This window comes from Myxine glutinosa, chromosome 7 (assembly GCF_964187855.1).
Source record: "Myxine glutinosa chromosome 7, kmMyxGlut1.1, whole genome shotgun sequence".
Classification (NCBI taxonomy): domain Eukaryota; kingdom Metazoa; phylum Chordata; class Myxini; order Myxiniformes; family Myxinidae; genus Myxine; species Myxine glutinosa.
In genome coordinates, this window is record NC_136267.1 from 52,159,187 (window position 1) to 52,179,368 (window position 20,182).

The following is a 20,182-nucleotide window of genomic DNA, read 5'->3' on the forward strand; positions in this document are numbered from 1 at the left end:
ATAAGTGAAAAAATACCTTGAGTTATGTTTGGAGCAAAAGCATTGTGGGATAATTTCCAATTGACCCTATATTGAACCCTCGTCACCCAGACCTTCATAGCCAAATGGCCCCAATTTTCTGGTGAGGTGACAGCTGTTGAATAGTCCCTCTCACAGCAGATGGAGTACTTCAGAAATAAAAGGCTTACAAAGGATGTTTCATTATAAAAACAGCACATACGAGTCGAATAGTACTTTGTGTGCAGCAGATGGCCATTGTCATATACGACGCAGCACATAAAGAGCTGATATCTGGTCAGTCAGTAAATTGTTGTTTTCCCCACTCAGTCCTAGACTCGGCACCAACATATTCAGAGGTTATATAGTAAGCAGCACTCAATGGAGTACAACTGTGAGGCCAAACTGACTTCCCTTTTAACATCCTTCCTTCACTTACGGTCTTTACCTGGCAGGTATTGTATAGTACATGCACAAGCGTGGAGTAAGAAGCTTTCCAATAGTCGACGTAGTATCTGGTACGCAAAAGGGATATCTGAGCGGTCACTTTCTTACAGATTGTGGATCATATGAGTGGACCATGTAGGATCGTGTAGGAAAATCTTTTCATTAAGACCATGTAGAATCGTGAGAATTAAGTAGAAACGGATCATGTGAGTAAACCTATGTATTGTATATATAGTGATTCTGGTATGTTAACCAAGTGGGTGGACAGTGTGATTGTGATATTAAATTTTCAAAATTGAATGGCATGATAACCCAAAATAAAGCCATCAGGATGAATCATTTCGGGACAACTTGTTAAATTGTGAATCTGCTGAATCCGTCACTTATTACGTTCGCCGTAGTGGGTGGTGACGAATAGTCTTGACGTAGTGTCGCACCCACTCCTGAACATTCCTGTGGCTAAAAACCCATCAGAGACAGCTCACCTCTCTGTCACAGCATGCAAAAACTTCTACTTAACAGCGTTGGGAAACAAACCCACACCGGATATGACAAGGCACAAGGCTTACCCACTCCACCAAAAAGCCAAACCGTCAGTATGAGTACAAGGCTATGTTTAAACCAGTGGCTATCAGACAGTTGGGGGCATGGGGGTGGGGGGGGGGGGGGTGGGGGGGGAACTAGCGGTATTAGACCAAAAGTTATTTCAACTACACCTAAGTGGAAATTGCGACCAAAGAAAATTACCATGGATGGCAAAATTGCGACCAAAGAGGCTTTACATGCTGTGGAGTGCTTTGATGCAACCTATGTGCATCGTATGTCACAAACCGAGTCACATGTACATTGGCACATTATTGAGAAACGTACTTACTTCGAACGGACATGCATATAGTTTGCAGGTTGCTACATTGATAATAAAATTTGGGATTAATATTAAGCTCAATTGAGGTTTTGGATAACAAAATAATATCAAAATCTAAAGTAAATAGCAAAACAGGCCAATTATGTCAAGGATGTTCATGGTGCAACTCGTCTTTCATCAGACTAACGGTTTCTTTTCAACCGCAACAACTACGCTGATTTTCTTGCCTCACAATGGAGCCTGCTTTGCCGTAGAATCTGATCCAGAAAACTCAAAACACCCTGAACAATAATTCCCAAATTCCTGCCCTCTATCTACTGCTGGGAAGGCAATTGCAAACCAGCCAGCATAACCCTTGCTAAGAAACTGCTTCGGCAGCACCGATTCTTTGTACCGATGAGAATGTACCGAGCAGTCCCGAGCAGCTGTACCGAGCAGCATGGATGAGAATGCTTTTTTCTCGTGAAAATAAAAATGACAGAGAAAAAAAAAGTCATTCTCAAAAAAAAATAAAACAAGTACTGATACATTCAAAGTACACCGCCCCATGCCAAATAATTAAATATCCTCCAGCATGGCGCATTGCCAGGGTGCCTCTTGTGCCTGGTAATACCACCGTGCAGCTCATAGAGACTGTATTGGGAAGGAGAAGTGTACATTAATTGATTGATTAATTGCAAAATTAAAATCAATAAAAGTTTATCATAAAATATTTTCTTAATCAATTGGCTAATAGCATAACTAAACCACTAGTGCTTCATCCAAAGATGTAACTTTTAGAAATTTAATTAAATAAGTCATTAATAATAAAAAAATTTATTTATTATTATCAATAAATAATTAATCGATTAATTGATTAATCAATTAATCAAAAATTTCCTTTATAGCCACATCACTTGTTCACGGGCATGTCCAAATATTAGCTTCCTCGCTCAAAAGGTGCCTGAGATATTGGCCAAATGAGAAAGAAAATAAATAAATGATTAATAATGAAAATAAATAAATAATAATCATTAAAAAATTAATAGTTAATCAATTGGCTAATATAATACATAAACCACCACCATTTCATCCAAATCTGTAACTTTAAAAAAATTAATTTATTCAGTCATTAATCGAATAATTAAATAATTAATCGATTAATTGATCAATCAATAAATCAAAAATAGCCTTTACAGCCAAATCACTTGGTCATTGTCATGTCCAAATATCAGCTTCCAAGCTCAAAAGGTAGCTGAGACATTGCCCAAATGACAAAGAAAATAAATTGACTAGTAATGAAAATAAATAAATAAAAATCATCAAAGAATTAAATGATTATTCAATTGGCTAATAGAATACCTGAACCACCACCATTTCATCCGAATCTGTAACTTTAAAAAAAGTAATTAATTAGGTCATTAATCAAATAATTAATTGATTAATCAATCAATAATACCCTTTACAGTCAAATCACTTGGTCATCACCATGTCCAAATATCAGCTTCCTGGCTCAAAAGGTGCCTGAGATATTGCCGAGGAGAGAAAAGAAATATATAAGTACTTAATTAATCAATAATAATTAAGGAACTAATAAAACAATTAATTAATTAATCAAAAAACAAGAAAATACTGTTTTTGCCAAAGCACTTGCTCACTATTGTGCTGAAATTTCAGCTTCCCAGCTCAAAGGATGGCTGAGATATCGCCGGACAAACAAACAAACAAGAAAGCAAGAAACCGGAGTGAAAACTGAGTACTCCCTTTCGGCGCGCACACGTATCATTGGCAATGACATCATGCAGCGCCTGGAGATGCCATAGGAAAGGAGCGGTGTACAATGTTCTCATCCATCTATATAATAGCCGGCGAAGCCGGTGTTGTCAATAAACGAGTACGTATTATGTTGAAAACCTGATTATGCCTTGGCTCGAGAATCCAAAGCGCAGTGGGCGCAGCCATCTTGCGGAGGCGGAAGTATGCATAACAAATTTAAAACGTTCATTAGGAGTTTCTTTCACCCGTCGTCGTTTGATTCACAATCTTATGCACCTCCGATGTATTAATAAAATAATTTAAGACCAACATCGGCCCGCACGGGCCTGGTTATCTTCAACAAAACGCGTCACCAAACACCGGACCCAATGAGAGTCGAGCATTTGCAAAAATATTTCTAAAATGAAATCACTCACTGGATGGAGTACTGGAGACAGCCTTCGACCGGATGCGGAAGTTTGCATAAAACAATTGCGAAAACGTTCAATAGGAGTTTGTTTCACCCGTCGTTCTTTGATTCATAATCTAATGAAACCTCTCATTAGTAATTAAAATACGTTAAGACCAACCTCGTTATCTTCAACGAAAATCGTCATCAAAGACCAGAACCAATGAGATTCGAGCATTTGAAAATATTTTTTTACAAGCTTATTACGCATTTCGGAGGGTGAAAACGGCGTCAAATATTCTCACATTGACGAAAAATTATTTTTTAGAAATCTCGTGGTCGTCGGAGAACCGAATCAGCCAATCAGCGCCCTCGACACAGGACATCTTACCAGCGCCCTCGACACGTCTGCGACGCCGGGAACGAGGTTGGTGCAAAACAACCGAATCACGCGTAAGCATATACTGCTCGAAATAGTTCTCATCATATGCTCAAATTTCCTAAGCTAAATCGTCATTGCTTTTGGCACTGTTGTCTGTTACGGAGAAAGAACAAGAACCGAAATGAAAGGGAAAATGGTACAACCTCCACCAGTGCTATCATCACTGAAACATGATTCGACAACAGTCCATGGTAACTTGAGAGAGGTTTTTACGTTGCACCAGTAAAGCCATCGGATGTGACACCATTGTCTTCTTTTTGGGAATATGCTGCAGTAGATGTCCCTGGTGATGGGTCATGTTTTTTTGAGGACTGTCTGCTCTTCTCTTTTACCAAGTCTTACCAGGTACGGTACCTACTACACCTACCTACTACCAACTACCTAACCTACTGATGCCATAGTGATGGGTAAAAATAGTGGCAAGAGGCTTTGGCTTCGCCGGCTCATTGTGGCTTTGTTACCGTATATAGAACAAAATGCATTTTAAATGAAAAGGCCTGTAACATAAAGCCCATTAATTGAGACTCCCACAAAGCTTTATCTCGACTCTAATTCGCCATCAATCACAGTCGCTGGGATCGTTCAAGTCTCAGTTTCAGCTAAAGTTGAGAAAAATCGGTGAAATGTATTCCAACAGCCGTTTTGAAGGTGTCTGGTCGGACGAGATGTGGGCATGTGGAAGGAGAAGGAGAGGAGAGAACGTTCCCAGGACCTCGTTATTTATATTATTACTTAGTAAAAGTACAGCGACTGAATACTGAAGTTCGGGATCAAACCATAGTCTAATTATATTTTTACATATTCCTGGGGTGTATATACGGAGTTTGTTTGAAGCAAGTCAACTCTTTTCCAACCATAGAATTAAACAATACGGTACTTCAAAAATGTACATAATAATGTAAACTAACTATGGAATACAATATTTATTAACAACGTTTGGTTTAATCTATTTTTACTTTGTAAAGCGAAATGTTTGACACATTCAAGTTTTAAAATGAAGAAGAGTCATGGGGTCCATCGGCCTCTGACAGGCCTAAGATGTGCATTTTAAGACTGAATCAACATGTCTTTGATCATAAATTACTTTTTGAAGAAACAAAGATACATTTTGATTACAACTCCAGCAAAGGAAACCAGGTAATGCCTGTTTCGTTCGGAGTGAATATACACCGCCCAAAGAAGATGTGTTTCACAGCTTAAGGAAATAAAATCGTGAAAGGTCTAAAAAAAAATTTTTTTTTTTTTGCATGAGTTTTCAAGGCTGAATTGTGTTCACATCCAGGATTAATAAAGAAACTATTTCACATGTGCAACAACAACAACAACATGCATTTTAAGGCCATTTTCCCTGCTAGAGCGGGGGTTAGCCTTGCGGTCCCCATGACAATCTTCTCCATTTTGCCCTATTTTCTGCATCTCTCCTTGTTAACCCCCTTGCCCGCATTTCTTCTTCCACCATCTTTAGCCAAGTCTTTCTCGGTCTTCCCCGTCATCATCTGCATACAACAACTCCCACGGTAAACCCTCCTTTACGTTCTGAGCCAGGACCTCCATCAAAGCTACAAATAGTAGTGGACTTAGTCCCGACCCCTTGATGCACTCCCACCTTCACCTCAAACTCACCACTGTTCCCGTCCTTCGTCCGTACAGCTGTGCGCGCTCTTTTGTACAATGCCATCACTACTCTGATCAACCATTCCTCCACTTCTAACTTCCTCAATGCCCATGTCAATACTTCGCGTGGAAACCTATCGAATGCTTTCTCCAGATCAACAAACCCAAGAAACAACTTCTTCCTCTTCTCCATGTACTTCTCCTGCAACTGCCTCACAATAAAGAGCACGTCTGTCGTTCCTCTTCCTGGCATAAATCCAAACTGCATTTCGTCGATCTTCACCTTCTTCCTTATCCTCCTCTCCAACACCCTTTCCAATACCTTCATTCCATGCTCCAATAACTTTATCGCTCGGTACGAGCCACACTCCAGATGGTCACCTTTCCCCTTGTATAGAGGGACGAGGGTACTCAGTTACCAATCCACCGGAATGCGGCCGGAATGCACTATTTCACATGTGCATGGACATGTAATTCCCAGATGTGAAATAAATAAACACAGATGGGAAATAATCTGGCCTGGTAATTACGATTATAATCGCTGTGGAAGTGGCCGCTGCCATTCGTCATGATGCTGTGCTGTCATGTGTTGCGGATGTTGTTTTGTCAGGTTCTTGGTGCGAGTTGCTCTAGACGTCAGAATATGCTCCATATGCGTCACGTGCATCCGAGCTGTCTTTAGCTCAAGGTTACGTAATGTGGGGCATGTGGGTGGTCACTGGTCATTCCTGTTTCTTTATGTCAGCGCTGTCTCAAAGAGTTGCATGAGGGTCAATTGTAACTGCCATTTTCAAAATGAATAAAAGAATGAGGGAACAGAACAAGACCACCAATGAATGTCGTGATCCTCTCCTCCTACCCCGTGTGTGACCCACTCCCCCGTGTGTGACGCACTCCCCCGTGTGTGAACCAATCCCCCGTGGGTGACAGACTCCCCTGTGGGTGACCCACTCCCCCATGTGTGACCCACTCCCCCGTGTGTGACCTACTCCCCGTGAGTGACCCACTCCCCCGTGTGTGAACCAATCCCCTGTGGGTGGCCCACTCCCCCGTGGGTGATCCACTCCCCCGTGGTTGATCCACTCCCCCGTGGGTGATCCACTCCCCCGTGGGTGATCCATTCCCCTGTGGGTGATCCATTCCCCTGTGGGTGATCCATTCCCCTGTGGGTGATCCACTCCCCGGTGCAGTGTGTGAGATGTGGGAGGGATGGGGGTGGGGACCGAGAGGATTTGAGCTCTTGAAGTCACATTTTACATGAGATTTAATGACACATTTCAAACTGCATTTTCCATGTGCATGCACATGCATTCACATGTTATCAGAAGTAAATACATTGTGTAGATGACATCATTTGTGGATCTGATAAATTGCCAGTAACCATGTTGTAAAATTGAATGTGCAGCATCTAAATGAAGATGTAGAAATGTCACACACGTCCATGCCCGTGGGATTCCCATGGGTGACCCCACTACTCATTTATATATTGTAAATGTAAGCATCATTGACAAGATGTCCGGATGAATTAAATAATGTGCACTTACAGTTCCAGGGTGAACTTGAAGTCCAGACTTTTCTTGTTTCCATTTTCTCTCCCTATCATTGTAACGAAGAAAATCTTTTGAAAAGGATGTTTGGATGTCACGCAGGTGGTACTGACAGACAGCAGAAGCTTCAACATCTTTCCTGCACCCACATGACAAACAAAATTAGGATGGTGATACAATATTGTCACAGCACCTTCATGCAACTAGCTGATGCTTTTATCATTCAGTAGTTTCTGTTTCACTTGATTGCTTCCTGAAATGATTCTGAAAATATGAATTACTACTTATGCCCCAATACTATCCAAATCAGAGTACTTTTGGAGTAGCGTGTGATAAAAATGTTGTTGTTGTTTTCCTCCTCTTCCCTTCATAATGGGTGAGGTCTGATGGTACAAAGCTACTGCCCTGCCTTGACCACACACAATCCTCCCATTTCAACCGTGGTCCACCTCTGGGTATATATATATATATATACATTATATATATACATACATAGACCCACTCCCCCGTGTGTGACCCACTCCCCCATGTGGCTGCAGGATGTCAAGAAATCACAGGAAACACCCAGAGGGGTGGACACATGGGGGTGCTTTTGAAAAGCTTGCACCCTACGCTGAGAGTGTTCTCGCTTGGACCTTGTGGTTGGTTCAAGCTCACCTTCTTGTTGTGTCATCACGAGTGTGTCTGCTATCTTGCTTCACTACCGTTTCCTGACACCATCCTCCTGCCGCCATCATCCTTCCACCTTCCGCCTTCATCCTGCCGCCCTCCGCTTGCATCCTGCTGCCCTCCGCCTGCATCCTGCCGCCCTCTGCCTGCATCCTGCCGCCCTCCGCCTGCATCCTGCCGCCCCCCGCCTGCATCCTGCCGCCCTCCGCCTGCATCCTGCCACCCACCTGTTACTTGCATCCTGCCACCTTATGCCTGCATCTTGGCGCCCTTGCCTGCACCATACAAGCCTTCCTTTTTGCATTGCCCTTAAACACCAATATCCTTGTCATGGTTCCGTTTTTAAGGTGTGACTGTGTGTGTGTTTGGAGCCATAGAGGGTTGCAGTATCCTTGTTTAAGTGCTTGTCTTTTGCATCTGCCCTTCATCAGGAATTTCATATTAGATTTGTTTCGTGCCCATCAAGTTATTATATTTCCTAAGCCACACGTGCGTGCGTATCTGATCCTGTTATCTTTTCCATGGCAACGATCTGGGTAATTGAATCCACCTAGACTCTAGAGGGAAATAAATTAATGAAGGTAAACATTTGTATGCCTAATCATACATGCTAGACACGCAAGACTAGAGATGCATCACAACTACCGCTCAGGTGGCTCTTATGAGGCCAGAGCTAAGGCCTGCCTTTTTTACGATGAAAAAAGGTAAAAAAAATCAAACATTTGAACAGCCTTGGACGTGCACCTTGACCCTATGGCCAAGGCACAACGTCTATCAAGGCTGGCCCAATAACATTACACATGCACCTCAACCCAAAGGCTGAAGCACATGGTCATTCAAACACAGGCATCCTGACCCCACAACAAACACAACATGCATTTTAAAGGCCATTTTCCCTACTAGAGCGGGGGTTAGCCCCAAAGGGCCACAATGCATGGTCATACCATTGGACCACTCCACCACCTCAGGTGGCTCAGCCTCAGGTGGCTCTTATGAGGCCAGAGCTAAGGCCTGCCTTTTTTACGATGAAAAAAGGTAAAAAAATCAAACATTTGAACAGCCTTGTTCTGAACAGCCAAACAAACATGCATCTGTTGAATCCAAAGCTTTCAAAATCATTGGAATCTCCCGCGATGAAGCTATCTCTGAGGGCCTTTCACTCACTCACCGCAGGCAGGTAGGTGGTCTTTCTGTCTTCTACCGACTCCTCTCCGGCCTTGCTCCCCCAGCTCTCTCTGTGCTCTGTCCCCCAAATATTCCTACAGGTCGCACAAGATCTGCCAGCAACCCTCTGATGGTTAAACTGCCGAAATCTCGGCTCTCTGCTCACCTTCACTCTTTCATTCCTCTTTTCTCCCGCCTGTGGAACAAACTCCCACACTCCCTTCAATCCCTCTCCTCCCTCCAGGTCTTTAAAACAGCTGTTCACCACCATCTCTTATCTTCCCCCATCCATAACCTTGATCTTTTCTACCCCCACTAATTCACCCCAGATCCACCTTGTTTGAAATTCCAACTTATTTCCTGGAAATCCTGGCAGTGTCCATATGTTTATACCTCTCCCACCCCCCCCCCCCCTTCACATGCCTCCCCCCCTTCACATGCCTCCCCCCCAAAGCCCTCTCCCTCCCACAGATCTCTCGATGTCTCCATGTCTCTTGGTCCCTGCTCTCAAATGTTGTGTTTGTGTCCTTCCCCCTCTCTCCCCATCTTGTCTACCGCTCCCGATGTTATTTGTTTTATGTGTCTGTTTGTCTTTCTGTGTGATTAATGTTCGCTCTTTCACGAGCCTCGATCTTGTATACAAAAAAAAAAAAAAAAAAAAAAAAAAAAAAGCCTTGGACGTGCACCTTGACCCCATGGCCAAGGCACAATGTCTCTCAAGGCTGGCCCAATAACATTACACATGCACCTCAACCCAAAGGCCACTGTGTGGCACTTGGCACAACCCAAAAGCACATGGTCATTCAAACACATGCATCCTGACCCCAAAGGGCCACAATGCATGGTCATACCATTGGACCACTCCACCACCGCTCAGGTGTCTCATCATCCAAATCAGCTTCCGGCCAGCTATCAGTTGGATTTAAATTGAACTAGGGTTATATCGAGATCAGACACCATTACTGTAGTGGGCAGCAGGAAGCAAGTGCCACACAAGCTAATTCTGCATACATGCTAGCTAACAGGAAATGCCTGCCACACATTAACTGGTCTGTGGTACACAAAACGAGTCTGGTGGTAGCCAGGAACAAAAAAAATTTTTTACAATCAAATGCAATCATATTTTATTCCTAAAAACAATCGTTTACAAACAACTTCCTGAAAATAACATATCTACCTGCATCCATTTTGTATGGTTTTTAGCTCACCTGGAACGAAGTTCAGGGGAGCTTATGCGATGGCGCATCATCAGTCCGTCAGTCAGTGCGGTAGTCCGTCCATCCCTAAACACTTGAAACCTCTTCTCCGAAACCGCTGATGCGATTGCGACCAAATTTGGCACAAATGATATTTGTTGTGTTGTGACTAAAGTTTGTTCACGGCATTAAAAAAAATCTGCCCTTTTGGAGGTTTACGGGGGGAGGGGTTGCACCCCAAAATCGGTGTTTGCTTTCTTCTCAGAAACTACACATGCAATTCTGATGAAACTTGACCACAACCTTAATCATCTGTGATGTACCAAATGTTTGTTCAAGGCATTGGAAAAATTGGGGTCTGAGAAGGTACATGAGGTGGGTGGCGGGGAGGGGCGGGTTGCCCCCCAAAATAGGTATTTTTTTTGGTTTGTTTGTTTAAAGTCTTATGATTATGTTAGTATGATTCATCATGCTGCCCTGTCTTCCAGCAACCATTGCAATTGGTTTAAAATACCCTTAGTCAGTGTAGTATACCGTTTATTCTACCAGGTGAGTGCCAGGGGTATTGACCCTATGTTTACTTTCTTCAAGAGCTGGTTTCTGACAATAAATGGTCAGACTGGGCCCATCATAACAATGGAAAATTGATAATAGAAAAAAGTTCCTGGCCAAACAAAGTACAAACCAGCCTAATCCAGAATTCCTCTTGTTTAAAGGAAGCAAAAAAGATGCTCGCACCACTGTGGTATTAGAAGGGTGTAGAAAGTGGTGTCGCTGGCATCATCGGGGTTTGACATCACCGATACATCTTGCAGTAGTGTGAAGGGGAACTTATTTCCATGCCCACATTCCAGACGAGACTTCACAAAGGTTGTCCATTTTTTCTGTAGCACCCGGAGTCCACCAATATCATCCTGCACACAAGTAATACTGCTGCATAATCCTGTGCAAATAATCGAATGACCACACACTTTTCGAAAAACATTTTTCTCAATTTTTTTTTCTCTCTCTCTCTCTCTCTCTCTCTCTCTCTCTCTCTCTCTCTCTCTCTCACTCTCTCACTCTCTCACTCTCTCACTCTCTCACTCTCTCTCTCTCTCACTCTCTCACTCACTCACTCTCTCACTCTCTCTCTCTCTCACTCTCTCTCTCTCACTCTCTCACTCACTCACTCACTCACTCTCTCACTCTCTCACTCACTCACTCACTCACTCACTCTCTCACTCTCTCACTCACTCACTCACTCTCACTCTCACTCTCACTCACTAGATATGGTTATTTGAACACCATGTGATTTAATAAACAGTTGAGGAGTAGTTCAAAAGGCTGAGTTACCAATGTGAAAGATACTGGTATAGCTACAAATATGATATGTGTCCATGAAACATGTATGTTGGGCAGACACAGTTTGGAAACAGAAACAGTTGGATAGCACAAGGTGATAACATTGATATTTAATTACTCACTCATAACTGCACGTACCATCACCACAACAGGTCATGCCCTTCTTACTACACTCACTCAACCAATATGAAAAGCAGTTCATACTTTGCAGACCCTGGCGACTCGGGGAACCATGGGCTTGCTGATGTAGGAAAACTCAGATGCCATTTCCGAGAAGAAGAAAATGACCTCGTCACCTTCATGTTTGGTCGCATTGCCTCTAACCACATCCACACCAGCAAATACAGGGTCTGGAAAACATAGAAAATGTGGTTATTTTCACATTTTTCTCTTTTTTTTTTTCTTCAAAAAAATTGGACTTCCTGTGTGTGAGATGATGTCCTTCCAATGCTAAAACTATCTTCTGACATTCATTGGTGGTAATTGGTTGTAATTCATCAATTGTCTTATTACCCTGCGCTCGCAAAGCGAAAAGCGAGGTTAAGCATTCATGTGCGTACGTGTGCCGAGCGTGTCTGCATTTTAAAAATTCATTTTTTCGGCAACTGTTGGTCCGATTGACATGAAAGTTTTACCATAGAAGCGCCTCCCCCTGTAGAATTTTTCTATTCATAATTATGACGTCATAGGTCACGTTGTATGGACGCCATCTTGGAAAAATGTTCCACCTCTATATCTCCCAAACCGCTTAATGGAAAAAATTGAAATGTGGCTCATTGTCAAGCACACCCCATGGGGAATAAGACATCTTGATGGTGATGTCATCGGTGCCTTAATTATGACGTCATAATTCGACAAGTACAACTCTTGATCTGATCAATATGAAAATTAAAATTTCCTCTGCAACTGTTAGTCCGATGAACACGAAATTTTCAGAATATGAGCGGCTCCTCCTGTAGAATTGTTATAATGATAATGACGTCATAGGCCACGTGGTACAGGCGCCACATTGGAAAAATCGAAAAAAGTTGCACCTCTACATCTCTGAAACCGCTCCATGGAAAAAATTTAAACATGGCTCATTGTCAAGTACTCCCCTTGGGGAATAAGATTTGTTACTGATGATGTCATTGGTGCTGTAATTATGATGTCATAATTCGACAGGGACAACGCTTAGCCTGATCAGTTTGAAATTTATTGAGCGTAATCTATGCAACAATTATATTAGAGAATATAAATTTCTGATGCAATTGCTCACGTGGTCTGGCGGCTATATTGGGTCAAAGAAAAAAAAATGTTCAAAAACAGAAGAGTTGGCTCGCAACAAGTTGACTGCGCAGGGTAAGTATTCTATGAATACCATCTAGTTTGTCAGGTGGCATACCTGATTTTTTGCTTAACCTTGCAACAATGTGTGGATTACAAGGTTTTTTTTTTTTTTTTGGTTGTTTTTGATGTATTAGGGTGTCCTGAGTTTGAAAACACGTGATACCACTCTGTGATCGTTAAGCAATTTATTTTGGGGGAAAGGACCTAATCCACATATACACTAGAAAAACAGGCCAATTTCAGGGTTTCAAAAAAACCCGAAATCTATGATTACTTTAGCAACTGTGATCCAAAAAAAAAAAAAAGGATCGCCTGGCAAATCCCACCCGCTATCCTCCCCCACTCCTCCCATCTACATTCTGAACAATCCTCACCTTGAGGAAGGTCAGTCACTCAAACTCCTCGGTCTCATTATCAGCCATGATCTTTCCTGGGCAAAGCACATTTCACCGACTGTGTGAAACACCACTTGATGATTAATGATGAATAACCCCCCACCCCCACCCCCGTTGTACATAGTCCTTCATTGGCACACACGAACACCTACAAGGCCTTCATCCACAGCTTGATGGAGTACTGATTTCCCGTCTTGGCTGACTCCCCTACCTCACATCTTGCTCAGCTTTCTATCATGGAAACCAAGGCCTTCAAGATCAATTTAATCTCCCATGCTGAAGCCGAGTCGATGGACCTATGACTCTCCCATCACAAGCAAGTCAGTGTGGTCTTCTACCACCTCCTTTCTGGTCTTGCACCCTCTGCTTTTTCCATGCTTTGTCCCATCCAAGTTCCTGCAGCCGCACATGGTCCGCAATCACCCTCCCCCCTCCCCCCTTTCTGGTGAAACTCCCAAAATCCAGGATCACTGCTCAACTACACACTCATGCATCCCTCTTTTTCACACCTGTGGAACTAACTTCCTCCACATTCTCTTCAATCGCATTCTTCTCTCCAGGTCTTCAAGACAGCTGTTCACCACCATCTCAGATAATCCCCAATCCAAAACCATGATCTTTTCTCCCCTCAATGAGCCACTTCCTCATCCATACTTCCAAGCCATCCACCTTACAAATGTTCAGTTTCTCTTTCCTGAGAGTTTCCTTGTGTATCCATCCTGTCCATCTCATGTGTCCTTTTCTACACCCCATTCTTCCCACAAAGATTGCATTTGAAATATATTGTATATTAAAGACGTGATGAAGTGCTGTGCTTATGAAGCCTTCAAACCCATTGGCTGGAGAGCTGGTTTGACTCCACCCACAATTGTCAGGAAGTAAGTACATTGATGCGTCCACCATGTTGGTTTTCTGGTAAGCCCAATATGTCTTCGGAAGTCTCATATTCACAATTGGAATTATCCGAGCTATATAACCATGATGTATTACATATGCACATAAGCAGTAGGCATGTTTTTGATTCATTTACGCGAGCCGGGTTATTTCTTTTTCCGGGAGCAATCAAGGCTAATACATTAATACAATAAGGCTAATATTAGTCTGGCTAACACACAACCCAAATAATGGGATGAGCAATTTGTGTAATAAGTGAAGGTTTTTGTACATAATTAGTCTGAGTTGTCAAGGTTGAATCATGTGAGTGTATCATGGAGCACTATTCCTGGTGGTAGTGGCTATTACAAGTCATAATTTCATAAGATATTGTTGCGGTTTTGGTAAACCACTAAAAAGTAATGGCAACCACCATACAGGTCCCTTAGAATAGTTATTTCATAGCAGACCATTTCATAGCAAACCATCGAAGTCCAAGGAGCAAGGAGGCTTGCTTCGATCTCTCCACAGCATCGAAGTCCTTTCCAAGGGTGCGGTGTTGACCGGGCCGCCGTGGTGTTCGCATTACAGCCCGACCGAATATCGTCGCATCGTGGCTGCTTTCCGCCGCCGAAATCCAGCGCGGCTTGGGCGATTCTGCCCCTGTTTGGAGAACACCCAGCGAGGCCTTCATCGGGGTGGAGCGAGCCAGGCTTCCGCTGCCGAAATCCAGCACGGCTTGGGCGATTTTGCCCCTGTTTGGAGAACACCCAGCGAGGCCTTCATCGGGGCCGAGCGAGCAAGGCTTCCGCTGCCGAAATCCAGCGCGGCTTGGGCGATTTTGCCCCTGGTTGGAGAACACCCAGCGAGGCCTTCATCGGGGCCAAGTGAGCAAGGGCGTGTCGGGACCTGGTTCGCGCCATTGACCGAGTGGTTCGCTCCAACCGGAGCTGTTTTCGGATGACGTGCTGATGTCCTTGGACTTCGCGCCAGGCTCTGGGCGGACCGGGCCGACGTGGTGTGTGGTGCTGATATTTTGAGAGGCTTGATTTAATACCCCAACCTCTCAACCCCACCTCCTTTTCTGCTACCCCGCTGTTATTATTTGCTCGTATTTTAAGTGAAAGCCCACAATATATTGTATCCTTATATATATATGTGCACATTATATATATGTGCTTATATATATGGACCTCCGCTTCCGGTCCGCTCGAGCAAGGAGGCTTGCTTCGATCTCTCCACAGCATCGAAGTCCTTTCCAAGGGTGTGGTGCTGACCGGGCCGCCGTGGTGTGGTGCTGACCGGGCTGACGTGGTGTGGTGCTGACCGGGCCGCCATGGTGTGGTGCTGACCGGGCCGCCGTGGTGTGGTGCTGACCGGGCCGACGTGGTGTGGTGCTGACCGGGCCGCTGTGGTGTGGTGCTGACTGGGCTGACGTGGTGTGGTGCTGACTGGGCCGACGTGGTGTGGTGCTGACTGGGCCGACGTGGTGTGGTGCTGAACGGGCCGCCATGGTGTGGTGCTGACCGGGCCACCGTGGTGTGGTGCTGACCAGGCTGACATGTGGTGCTGACCGGGCCGACGTGGTGTGGTGCTGACCGGGCCGACGTGGTGTGGTGCTGACCGGGCCGACGTGGTGTGGTGCTGACCGGGCCGACGTGGTGTGGTACTGACCGGGCCGACGTGGTGTGGTGCTGACCGGGCCGCCATGGCGTGGTGCTGACGGGGCCCCCGCAGCCGTGATGCCCCCCCCCACCCTACCCCCCCCCCCCCCCCCCAGAAATTTCCATGTTTTAAACGTTTCCCAGTGTGTACCCTGGATTAGAATAGGTACACCGCATCCCTGCATGTCGTAAGAGACGACTAAGAGGGTTGGCGTCAGGAAGGGCATCTGGCCATAAAAACATTGCCTCAAAAAATAGAACCATGACAATTACAACTACATATGGGCAGGGTACAGCCCGAAGTGGAGATCGGTTTCTGAGGTTTGGGACATGGAATGTAGGGACAATGACAGGGAGATCAGGAGAAGTGGTGGAAGTATTGGTCAGAAGAAGAGTGGACATATGTTGTGTGCAAGAGACGAGATGGAAGGGAAGTGGTGTGAGAATGGTGAAGGGCAGGCAGGGACAGAAATACAAGTTTGTGTGGCAAGGGTGCCTGGAGGGCGTGAATGGTGTTGGTGTCCTGTTTTCTGAGGAGTTTGTAGATAGTGTGGTGAGTGTGATTAGAGTGAGTAATAGGTTGATGGTGGTGAAAATGATGATTGGAAAGCTCTTGGTGAATGTCATCTCCGGATATGCTCCGCAGGTTGGTCGGAGCGATGAAGAGAAGGACAAGTTCTGGTGTGCGATAGAGAAGCTGATGGAAAACGTGAAAGATGAGGAAGTTGTTGTGGTAGGAGGAGACCTAAATGGACATGTGGGAAGGAGTATGGATGGTTTTGAGGGAGTTCATGGGGGTTACGGATATGGTGTGAGAAATGGAGAAGATGAAAGGATTTTGGAGTTTGCTGATGGAGCTGATTTGTTGATTTGTAATACTCAGTTCCAGAATGAGGATAATAAGCTTGTTACAATGTTACATACACGTCAGGTGGGTCGACGACAACCGTTGACTACCTGATGGTGCGTAGGCGAGAAAGGGGGCACCTCCGGGACACAAAGGTGATCCCGGGGGAGGAGGCTGTTTCACAGCACCACTTGGTTGTCTATGACATAAGGGTGAAAGGTGCGAGGAGAGCTCGGCGGGTGAAGTACCAACCGAGAATGAAGGTGTGGAGGTTGAAAGAGGTGACAGTAAGGGAGGCATTAAAAGAGAGGCTGAGTAGGGTAAAGGATGATGTGGTTGAGCTTGAAAGTGGTTGGATGTCAATGGAAGCTAGTCTGTTGGGAGCCGTTGGTGAGGTATGTGGATGGACAAAAGGACCACCGAGGCACTCGGAGACATGGTGGTGGGATGATGAAGTTGGAAAGGATTGATGAGAAGAGGAAGAAGTTCAAGGAGTGGCAGAAGGCAAAGGGTATGGGAGCAGAAACAGCAGAGCATGAAAGTTATAAGGCAGCCAAGAAGGCTGCAAAGAAAGAGGTAGCAAAGGCGCAGGACGCATGTAGGAAAATGTTCGGAGAACGCTTGGATTCGGAAGAGGGTCAGAGAGCAGTATTCAGGATTGCAAAGCAGATAGCGAAAGAGAGGTGTGATGTGATGGGGGTGAGTTGCTTGAAGGATGAAGTGGGACAAATCGTTGTGGACCCAGATGGAATTAAAGGAAGATGGAAAAGATATATGGAAATGCTGTTGAATACAGAGAATGAATGGGATGGCAACATAGAGAGTAACCCAGTTTTAGGACCGGCAGAGAAGATAACTGAGAAAGAAGTTGAGTAAGCGATTAAAGCAATGAAGAGTAGAAAAGCGGGAGGGCCGACGGGAGTTGTGGGAGATATGTTGAAGGCAGCAGGAAGTTGGGGTGTGAAGAGAATGACAGAGATATGTAATCTGGCGGTGAAAGAAGGCCGCATTCCAGTGGATTTGGGAACTGAGTACCTTCGTCCATCTATACAAGGGGAAAGGTGACCCTCTAGAGTGTGGCTCGAACCGAGCGATAAAGTTATTGGAGCATGGAATGAAGGTATTGGAAAGGGTGTTGGAGAGGAGGATAAGGAAGAAAGTGAAGATCGACGACATGCAGTTTGGATTTATGCCAGGAAGAGGAACGGCAGACTCGCTTTTTATTGTGAGGCAGTTGTAGGAGAAGTACATGGAGAAGAGGAAGAAGTTGTTTCTTGGGTTTGTTGATCTGGAGAAAGCATTCGATAGGGTTCCACGCAAAGTATTGACATGGGCAATGAGGAAGTTAGGAGTGGAGGAATGGTTGATCAGAGTAGTGATGGCAATGTACAAAAGAGAGCGCACAGCTTTAAGGATGAAGGACGGGAACAGTGGTGAGTTTGAGGTGAAGTTGGTAGTGCATCAGGGGTCGGTACTAAGTCCACTACTATTTGTAGCTGTGATGGAGGTGCTGGCTCAGAACATAAAGGAGGGTTTACCGTGGGAGGAAGGGTGTCGGAGTGAACTCCATTCAATGTCCAATGTGCGCTGAGTGGGTTCATCAAAAATGTAGTGGTCTGAGAGGGTCATTAACCAGTGTGGCAGCTACATTCAAATGCAAGGTGTGCACAGAGGGAGCTGCAGATGGACAAAATGTTGAGTTGGATCTCGGAGACGGCGTGAAGTTGGAAGGTGTGAAAACATTTTGCTACCTCGGAGACATGCTGAATGGAGAAGGTGGATCAGACTTGGCAAAGGTTGCTAGAGTGAGATGTGCATGGAAGAAGTTTCGGGAACTGAGTGGCGTGCTGACGAGGAGGGGAGTGTCGTTGAAGCTGAAGGGAAAGGTGTATGCTGCCTGTGTGAGAAGTGTTATGATTTATGGGAGCGAGACATGGGTAATGAACGTAGAGCAGCAACGAAGGTTGGAAAGGGTGGAAATGCAAATGGTTCGATGGATGTGCGAAGTATCGTTGAGAGAGAGGAAGACAAATGATGAATTGCGAAAAACGATGGGAATAGAGCCTGTGATTGATGCTGTGAAGAGGAACAGGTGGAGATGGTTTGGTCATGTGTTGAGGAAGGATGAAAGAGACTGGTTGAGAAGAGTGATGGAAATGAATGTAGAAGGAAGTAGAGGACGGGGAAGACCGAGAAAGACTTGGCTAAAGATGGTGGACGAAGAAATGCGGGCAAGGGGGTTAACAAGGAGAGATGCAGAAAATAGGGCAAGATGGAGAAGATTGTCATGGGGAACGCAAGGCTAACCCCCGCTCTAGCAGGGAAAATGGCCTTAAAATGCATGTTGTTGTTGTTGTTGTTGTAGATCATTATCTTAGTCCCTTTCCCTTATTTCGGGTTATGATGTCTTTGTGCATTGGGGAAAGGAAAGATAGGTCCTCCACCCATAAGGAATCATGTACCAGGCAATGCACCAGGCTCCAAGGTAGATCATGGTGTCCAGGTTCAGAAACCCACCAATCAGGGTGAAAGTTACTTTGGGGGACCTTGTGGGGCGGAGTAACGGGCTCCACCAATTGGGAGCCCGGAGACCTCCAAGATTCCCCCCCACCCTCGGCGAGGGTGAATAAAGGGATTTGAACATGTTTTTGCTCTCTCTTGGTTCTTGGACATTGTGAACCTAACACGTGCCTGTATTGAGTCTCTCTCTGGCCGCTCTCTCTAGCCCCACTGAGCACGTGGATATTTATGCTCTTGGCTGGTTTCCCTCTCACAGGCCTCTACACCTACATTATTCCACACTGGGCCTGTCTCTTGTGCACTCACCACGTGTCTGCAAGATTGCTACACTCTGGGCCTGTCTCTCTCTGCCGGATTCACTCAGCCTCTGCACATGATTGCTCTCTTGGCCGGACTCTCCCTGCTCCCTCTCGCTGCACGTGAACACGACAAAGAGGCCTTGAACCTGCTCGTTTTTCATGTGTTCATTGTCCTTCGCTGGCTGCCGGACTCCCTCGGTGCACGTGCGCACGACCTTACCTGCCCAAGTCCGTCCTGATGATCGACTTCACTCTGCCATGCTGGGAGGCATCCGGAGCTCTGGAGCATCGTAGCCTTTGTGCTATCAGGTTTCCTATGTTTGTTTGTTCGTTCCCCTCCCCTCCCCCATGAAAGTGTGCTGGGCCCATGTGGTGTTTATTTGTAGTAATCGTAATAAGGCAGAGAATAAGCTAAGTTTCTGCTTCTCTTCCGTTTTTCTTTCCTATTGAAATAATCACATTGTAAGTATTTGTAAATAAATCAAATCGTTAAAACGATTTCCTTTTCACTCTGTCCGTGAATGTCTTTTTCTCCATTGATCCGCCATTGTTCGTACCCAGAGTAAAGATTGGCCATAACGACATTAGCATTATCTCGGCGGTAACCATCAGTTTTCGCTCAGCCATCTAAATTGATGTACCGCCGGAGGGTACGGTACGTTCCCCAATTGGGACCGTCACGTGGTACAGGAAAGCTATCGCGTGATGGACCAATCGGCGTTCGTAGTTGCTCGTTCACAACCTGCTAAACATGAAGTTATTCGTGCACGGCAGCCGCAGGTCCGGTAAGTTCGGGAGGGAATTGAGGTTAACCCCCTCGTAGTAAA

The 20,182-nt window shown here is 45.1% G+C and overlaps 1 protein-coding gene across 1 annotated transcript in view; it reads right to left on the reverse strand.

Annotated features, from left to right (window-relative positions):
- Positions 1 to 20,182, reverse strand: part of LOC137431228 (semaphorin-4D) — a 113,322-nt gene that overhangs the window by 32,463 nt on the left and 60,677 nt on the right. The window contains exons 9-11 of the mRNA XM_078781701.1: positions 11,633 to 11,778; positions 10,823 to 10,998; positions 7,053 to 7,194 (exon numbers count right to left, since the gene is read on the reverse strand). Coding sequence (XP_078637827.1) covers positions 7,053 to 7,194; positions 10,823 to 10,998; positions 11,633 to 11,778 — 464 coding nt within the window. The remainder of the gene's footprint in view (positions 1 to 7,052; positions 7,195 to 10,822; positions 10,999 to 11,632; positions 11,779 to 20,182) is intronic.